Source organism: Aythya fuligula, chromosome 11 (genome assembly GCF_009819795.1).
Source record: "Aythya fuligula isolate bAytFul2 chromosome 11, bAytFul2.pri, whole genome shotgun sequence".
NCBI classification, from domain to species: domain Eukaryota; kingdom Metazoa; phylum Chordata; class Aves; order Anseriformes; family Anatidae; genus Aythya; species Aythya fuligula.
The window spans coordinates 11,253,613-11,262,210 of NC_045569.1; the positions used below are offsets into that span (position 1 = coordinate 11,253,613).

Genomic DNA, 8,598 nt, shown 5'->3' on the forward strand with positions numbered 1-8,598 from the left:
AACAATCTCATTGTACTGTTTCATACTTGGTATACGACTTACTTTTGAGTTATCAAGTCACTGTGGTGGAATTAATACTTGTATGTGCAGTATTGCTTTGAATTTCTGCTTTCTGAGTGGATTAATACGTGGATTATCAGTGCTGATTGGGGAATCTTGGTTTCCTGGGCTTCTCTCATTAGTATTGTTAACCTGGATACTTAATTCGGGTACCCCCTCCCATCACCGTTCAGGTTCACATTAGATAATTTTTTAATTCAGTGAAATCTGGCTTTTTCGCTGGCAGTGATAACTCTGCCACGTTCATAAGACATATGCTTCCTTGTGGAAAATGGCAACAGAATACTTGATCTGTTTTTAGGCTGTGTGATAAGAGCATAAATAATATGAAGGTTGTTCCTCTAACTGTGCTGTTGGGATTCCTTCACGTCAGTTCCCTCGTTGATTTATCACCAACTGTGCTTTGGTAGATGCCTTCTGCCACCTGCTGTTTGCTTTGCAGCACCGCTCTTCCCCCTTTATTTTAATTTTGAGCTTGGCTTTCCAGCGCCCTGACCTGCAGGAGTAAGCATTTTTAAAATTCCATTAAATCCAAGTAGTCTAATTGTAATTTAATAAACTTCGTCCTGCTGGGAGTGCTGTGCCCGCACCCCAACGTTCAGTTAAACCGCCCTCAAATTTAAACGGCCATTTCAGGCCGTTACTACCAGCCCCTGCGGCCCCTGGGTGGTGCTCGTGCACCACACGCCTCCCCCTCCCCCCTCCGCCCGCGCGCCCCTCGGGAGCGCGCGGCGCGGGGAGCCTCGCGCCCATTGGGCGGGGAGCGCCCGGCTCGCGCCCGATAGGGCCGCGGCTCGGCCGCTCGGCGGCGCTCATTGGAGAGGAGGCGGCCGCGCCTGGGGCTGCACCAACGCGCCCTGAAGGCGGGGGGGGGACAAGGAAATCCAGGGGGTGCTGCGCCACGGCCCCCCTCAGGCGCTGCGGTGGTTCGGCCCGCGGGGTGCCCTGCCGCTGCCTGTGCCCGGCCCTGCGCGTAATTACGGGCCTGCAATTAGCTGATGAGGGGCCTGCAATTAGCTGATGAGGGGCTGTCCCCGCGCAGCTCCGCGCCTCTAGAGCAGCGTTGTAACTGCGCGGCTCCGAGGGCCTTCCAAAGGGTTCTGGTGTGCTTGGTTGAAATCTTCACCTGTGGTGGAGCGAGGTGACTTGGAGGCACCTCGAGTTTCACACCATGCTCAAAGCTAATTAAACTAATTGTTATCTACAAGTTCCACTGTCTTTTTTTTTATTATTATTTCCATACCTTGCCATTCAGATGCATACCCATACAGCCATTTCAGGATTTTAGCACCATATCAGTAAAACAAGCAAAGCCAGCATAACACACACATTCCAGGCACAGAGCAGGGGGATCTCAGAGAGGCCAACATCCCTCAGAAAGGGATCTCATGACCAGACCTTGAGTCTGTAGGACAACTGTGGAGAACAGATATGTTTAGTCTGTTATTAAGCTGATGGTGCTCATCTCCTGTCAATGGAAAGGGGAGATCCTTTTGTTTTCATTCAGGAGAATGTTCTACACTTCCTGTAGAATTAGTATAAGTAAAACACAGGGCTATTTTCAATACTTTTTAATGCATAGCAATGGTGGGACAAATTGCATGTTACACTCAGTAAAATATATCTAAATGTTCATAAAGCTCTGGGGTGCTTACACGCCACGGAGCGTGGCTGTGTATGCTGGCCATCGTATTCAACATCTGTGTCTGCGCGTGCTAGCTGTTTCCCTGGCCCTTTGTCTCTCTCTTCTTGATGCTGCTGCTGCTATGGGGAAAAACAGAGAGAAAGAACAACAGGATATTGTCCGGTTCTGGTCTGTGTGCCAACAGTGACAAAACGTTGTTTTCTCCTCGGTTTTGGGATTCTTGTTGGCTTTTATTAGTCTTGGGCGAGCCTGAGCACATTAAGATGTTTTTTAAATTCTTCCAGTTACTGTGGAAACCTTGAGTCTCCGGGAGGAAGGTGGTGTCCCGTGCCCTTGTGCAGACATTTCTGTTTGGGAGGATGACACCCTGACTCATGCAGAGGAAAAGAAGAGCCCCGTTGCAGAACACAACAGGAAGACGTTCAGCACTGCTCTTTGCCAGGATGACACCTGCAGGGCTGCCGCAGGAGTGGAAGTGAGCCACAGGCTGGATGGGTAGCGCTGAGAAAACTGCATTGCTGTACAAATCTCACGCCAAACCAGAGCACCATTTTGGCTTCCATTCTCCTTTTCTGACACCTGTAGGTAAGCATGAAGTGCACTGCCAGATAGACTTCTGCAGCAAGTTACCGAGCAAAGGAATCATCCTGGGGTGCGGATTCACACCACAGTGGTCTTGTTTAGCTGTCAGGATTATAATCAAGGAATATCAACTGCAAATGTGCTAGGGTTGGTGAGGCAGGAACTGGCTGCTTGCCAGTGCTTGAATGAGGAGGTGGCACCCGGCAGGACGCCTGGAGCTGCGGGTGACACACAGGTACGTGCTGCTGAGGCTGAAGGCTGTGGGGTACAGCAGGAGGAGAGCAGGTGTATGGCCACTATTTTGGGATGGGGATGTTCCTATGTCTAATTTGACTCTGGTAAACTCATTTGACCCCCCAGTAAGTCTGCTTTTGAAATAGGTTATTAGGGTACAGTGACACACTTTGTGATTTTTTAGAAAATCTTAGCTTTGATAATCTTCTTAACATGCACTAAACCCAAATAGTCTGCAGCTTCTGTGAAGTGTGGGCAAAAGCTTTGGTTTCTGCGTGTTCTTGCAGTTGTGGGGACCACTGTCCCTGCTTTGCTGCACCCATACAAGACACCAGTGGTGATAAAGGCCTTTGTGAGAGGATGAAGCAGGGTGAAAAATGATCATTTAGCCAGCTAATGAGTTGTATTAAAACCACACAGGATATAACGGAGGTTTTAATTTCTTCAATAATGCATCATATAGACCACCTAAAGCTAGGAAGCAAATGTCACAAACGCTTTGAAAGATAAATGGCAGAAATTTAAAAAATCTGCTTCAAGTGTGAGAAGTGACAAAGTGAAATAGAACTACAAAGGTGAAAGATATTAATGTGCTAATTACATAATTGTGGGACTACATAAGAAATGCCTGCAATAGGGGGAGTTTATGCAGTTTGTGAGGACTTCAGTATTGATTTAGAAAGACTGAATTTATGGTGTTGCAACTTCTGTTAAGCTGTAAGCTTTTTAAAGAACTTCTTAATAAATTGACCTGTTATTACATTGTTTGAATGCTGTAGGATGTGAAAATATTGATGTGATGCCTGGGCTTGATTCGAAGGGGGATGTATCTTAAAAATAAAAATAAACAAGTCACTGACACTACACTATTGGGTTTTATCATAGCTTTAGGACTTGTATAGTCCATGAGTTTCCTGTTTATGATTCTGATTTGGGATTGCTGTGTTCATCGTTCTACGTGTTCTGGGAAGTTCTGGGCTCTGTCTGATGAACTGGTTCTGTTGCTGATTTTAAAAAAAAAAAAAAAAAAGCTTTCCTTTTTTTTCTGGTTTAATGGCTTTTTGGTGTTGTAGAGTTCTCTTTACTTTGAACTTCTCTGTGTCTGTGAAGAGCAACTATGTAAGATGTAAGAATACTTTTATTTTGCAAATATTTGTGAAGCTTAATCATTCAGTCTGTTGTGCTTCTAAGCTGTTCTTTCTGGAAATACTAAATAGTTGAGAAGCTTTGGCCAGCTCTAGTTACAACAGGGTTATTGACTGTTAAACAAGACTTAGTTTAATTCTTGTGTTGCTTTAATTACACTTCTGTAAAGACGCTAGAATATATTCTACTTTCTGTCTGGGAATAAATGTGCATGCTTGTTCATGCTGTTTTCTGATGTGAACCTAGTGATTTTTAAATTGATACTGCTACTCGATGGAGGTATGTCTAAAACAGTTCTCTTACAGACTTGTTTCAGCTTGTTGAAATGTCTGTTGCTCAATAACTGTTACAAAACTTTAGATATTTTAGTATAAATTAAATAATTTCTTTCTAGGTATACTCATCAGATGCTTTCTGTGATCTTTATCTGTGAATCTGCTCAAGCAATTCCTTCCTAAACTCACTTTAGGAACCGCATCTTGGTCCTTGTACCGCTTTAACTCCCAGAGAAATTATTAAATAACAAGACCGTATAACCTACTGAAAACATAAAATGACTGAATTCCTGGTTTGTTTTAACTGGTGCAATGGTGAACAACCCCAGCCGGTAGGTAGATGCACAAATCCCATCTTTTATCATATTTGTAATTTTATCTTTTGGTTATAATGTGAAACGCTTTTACTATCATGTTGTTTTATTAAATTGGATTAATAGAAAAGCTAAGAATGGATATGTTATGCTGTGTTTAAGCTTTATATGTTGTTTGTCAGAAGCTTTGCCAGTATGATTGTTTGCAGTTCTCAGACCCTATATGTAGGGGATTGACTTTTTCCAAAATTCAAGAAAGCTTTTGCTAAAAATCAAGTAGCAGTAATAAAGGTGCGTTTGACCCTCTCATAGTGTGACGAGTGTAAAGCTTCAGCCTGGTTGCCACAAGGAGTCACTGGGGGGTCAGAACTGCCTGTTTTTCTTTGTTTGCCGCTCCTTGTTTCTGTCTGAAAGCTGCCCCATATTTTCTGAGTAGAAACATAAGATATCTTTCTTTTTATAGAAGAGGCGTCGGAGACTGGACCGGAACATGATAGGAGAACCAATGAACTTCGTCCACAATGCGCATGTTGGGACAAGAGAGATGAGTAGTGACTTTTCATCAGTAAGTGTGTGCTCCTGGATAAGCAGCAATCTCAGCTCAGTATCCTGTAGAGCCAGTAGATACTAAAATACTAGATAATATCATGGAAGGACAAAACATCTGTCTTTGTGTTCACCCTACACCCCTTTCACCCCTCCCCTTCCCGCCCCCCCCCCCCCCGAAATGCCCCTCAGTTTGTAAGCATAAGATACTGTAGAAGATACGTTCCACAGGATGATCTGACTTCCCCAGTGTCTCTGTGTGTGAAGTGAACCCTTTGGGGTAATGATTCTGTGGAAGCACTTGATACTAGGTCCAGATTTCACATCACCCAAAATCAAAGTTGTGCCATGTTGAGAGATGTAAGAACAGCTGGATGTTGGACAGTAATACCCATTTCGTGCACTGACTTAACACAGAACTTCTAGGTAGTTTTTCTAGTTTTTTTGTTTGTTTGTTTGTTTTTTTAGTTACTATTTCTCCCCACTGCTACTGGGACCTAGCACTGTCTGCTTCTTCAAATTTATGCTTTTAGAAATTGTTCTGACAACCAGACTTTGTAAGATGAATGTTCTAATTCTAACTCAGTCTACCCCTTCTTCTTCTAGACTGCATCAATTCAGGACCACATGAAGTCTAAAGGTGGTTACACAAATGGCACTTCAGCAACTGCTGAGCTATAGGAAATTGAAAGAAGTCTGACATTTGCCCTGTCTTAAGAAGATCTCCTGGACTGTGATTTCATATTCTCTAAAGCCTCTTTATCATGAAGTAGAGAGAGTACTTGAATTATAATAGGTCAGTGCGAGCTTTTGCGTTCTTTGCACAATAGCTTCTGAAGGAGTTACTGGAAATTATCCTTAAAAACAGTCTGTCATGGTAGCAACAGTAATTTGTCACTGGATGACTTCCTGGCTGTATTCCAAAAACCTCAAAGTCGTCTTGTAGGATGGGACTGGAAGTTGGCATGAATTGTCTGGGGTTTTGTTATCTCTCTGTCTCTTTCCCTCAAGAAACAAGACTAATTTTTAATTGGAAGATAACATATTTGTACTTCCTATGTGGGCTAAATTGAATATCTAAGTAGGGTCTTGTAGCCTATAACATAACTTCTGACCTAATTTTTGGATGGCTTACAATTTAAGGCATTAATTTACTGAGTTATGCTTTAGTATTTTTCTCCATGACTTTCAATAGCAAACCAACTCTAATGTGATGTAACTAGCTGAGTCTGCAAAACCCAGTGAAACTTCTGCCTTGCTGTGATAACGCTGTTGTAGCTTAAAAGGCAGGTTTTGCAGACCTACCCACTTAGAGAAAAACAAGCATTTCTCTCAGTTACTGGCCTGCCTCCCCTCTATATGTGCACTAGTATAACTGACAGGTATTATTAATACAACAAAACTAATATCAGGTATCAGTTAATTTGAAGTGGTGCTACAGTATGCTCACAACTTTACACTAATTTTGCATGAATACTATTGAATTTTAAGCTAAATACATTTAAGAGCTCCCTGTATTACCTATCTGTAACAATAACTGCACGGAACTGGAAGGGGTATCTCTTGCTTCTGTCTCTTTAATTTCGAAACTATTTTCTTAGATGAACTGAAGTCTTTCTTATATATGATTTTAAATGATATGGGTTAAATAAAGTATAATTTAAATGATAGTCAGGAGAATATTAAATGGAAACTGTCTTTTAGAGTTCCAGTGCTTTATAAATATGGATATTTAGCCATACGCAACCTACAGTTTATCTCTTATATCACTTAATAGAAAAACTAATAAGAACTGACAAAACTGCTTAAATAGAGATTTTCCTTTTATCACATCACTGACAACTGTTCTAACTTAAAATTATGAATGACTGTCAGTGCAGAAACTTGTGAAGTTTGCTGTTGTGGGATTAACTAAACACAACTTTTTAAATTACTGCCAAATCAGCACCAGTTATACCGAAAGTCAGTGCACCTCTCCCTTTCTTGCTCTAGGCATAAGATCATCCATTAAACTTTTTTCATGAAAAACAAGAAACCAAAAGATTTGCCAGCTAGATTTTTGGAAGGCAGATTTTTAACTTCAATGATTATGTTTGTGGCTTATGATACTTTTTTAAACTGGCTTTGCTTAAGTCTTAGGCTGCCTATTCTGAGTATATTAGGTAACTTAAAACGCGAAAGGTAGGTTTCTGTATGCATTATAAAAAGAAATATTTTCCCCATGCTTCCTTCCCATATTTCATCTTTAAGGGCCAAAGAGGAAGAGAATGCTACTTTCTGTAGTAGTCAACAGCTGATCATTGCATTCAGCAACCACATAAAAGAGTAAAAGAGAACTCTAACGCCCCACATCTTTCTAGGTCCTTGCTTTTGAATTAAATACATGCCATATTTTAATACCTTTTAAAATTAGCACATTAACTGTAAACTTAGCTTTTTAAACACTTTCATATTTTTGTCTTCTAACTTCAGACTTATTCCAGCAAGCTAGTTAGGATGCAGAGTTCAAAGAAGTTAAATCCTGTATACTGTTGAGGAAGCATAAAGTGGCCAAATTATTCTTTAAAAATACATTCTAATTCATCTGCTATTAAACTGAATTCATGTATTCATTAGTCCATACCTGCCAAGAAAAAATAAACATAGGACAGCTGTGATGAAGAAAATGGGTTATATTTTTCTTAACACTACAAGAAAACAAGCTAGAGAGTTAGTATTTCCTGAAGACTCATTCAGTATATTTAAGAACAGAGTGGTGTATGCATGATTACAAATAAAGAAGTTGGGGATCATGATAGTTCTTCTTGCTATAAATAAATCAACAGAGATAATTTTGTTATTCAGCTTTTTTGTAGAAAAAACCTACTCCTGATTCTGTAAACCAAACAGCATTACCTAGCGTCAAAGTGATATTCATCAGACTACACAGTATTATCTAGGACTACATTAAAATTAACGAAGTAGTCGTATTATTTAAAAAAAAAAAAAGAAATAAAAACATGTTTAGCTATTGCATTAAGTGCCACTACTTTTTAAATGTAAACAAGCATAAAAGAATGTCTCAGGTATTTTCTTTGTATAATTAGAAGCCTTATTTAGCTCTAGTCTGTCATGTAACTCAATATAAACCTATCTAGGTTATAATAAATCTGTTGAACAAGGCACTTGCACTCTTTTCATATTGTCAAAATCTTGATATTTTTCTCTGCACTGAAGATGTGTTGGTCTGGTGGACGAATCAGCATGGTTTGAAACCTTATTGTGCAAAATCACATTTCTCCACTAGAGAGCACAATTTTCCATCAAGCCTCTGTCAACTGCTCTATACAGGCTGTTCGGTGTGGGGTTGGTTTTTTGTTGTTGGGGTTTTTTGTTTATTTTATTCCAGTCAAGTTGAAAACAGAAAATGACACCAAAGGGTCAAACCTCTTAATCTACCTTGTAGGCTGTGACAACCTTACACCAACAACCCAATGTGGCAGTGAAATGTTACTGCTGTGACTTGATGGAATTTTTATGGTCTCTCTTCATAGTCAGAAATAAAGTAGCTTACAAGGGGTATAGGATTGTCTTCTGTATGTAGTCTGCCAGAGTCTCATCACTCTGTTTGCCTTTTTTACGTGTTTTTTTTTTGTTTTTTTTTTTTAAGGTAAAGGGGCAGGGAGGAAGTAGGTCTTATTTAAAACATTGTCTTACCTTGTGATGTCCCTGCTAGGCTTTACTGACTGTACCATACTTTTGCTTAAACCTGTAGTCAGTATTGAGAAAAGGTATTTTGATTTTTCACAACCTAATA

At 40.4% G+C, this 8,598-nt stretch overlaps 1 protein-coding gene across 2 annotated transcripts; it reads left to right on the forward strand.

Annotated features, from left to right (window-relative positions):
• The first annotated feature begins 1,876 nt into the window (after positions 1–1,876).
• Positions 1,877–7,790, forward strand: LOC116493649 (CDC42 small effector protein 2-B-like). 2 transcript variants are annotated; one of them, XM_032195178.1, is made up of 4 exons: positions 1,877–2,290; positions 4,062–4,274; positions 4,720–4,821; positions 5,409–7,790. In XM_032195178.1, exons 2-4 carry the CDS (start codon positions 4,221–4,223, stop codon positions 5,481–5,483), a joined length of 231 nt encoding a protein of 76 aa, XP_032051069.1. In that variant the 5' UTR covers positions 1,877–2,290; positions 4,062–4,220; the 3' UTR covers positions 5,484–7,790. The 2 variants fall into 2 exon arrangements, with proteins under 2 accessions (XP_032051069.1, XP_032051070.1); XM_032195179.1 differs by lacking the exon at positions 1,877–2,290 and adding an exon at positions 2,305–2,522.
• The last annotated feature ends 808 nt before the right edge of the window (positions 7,791–8,598 follow it).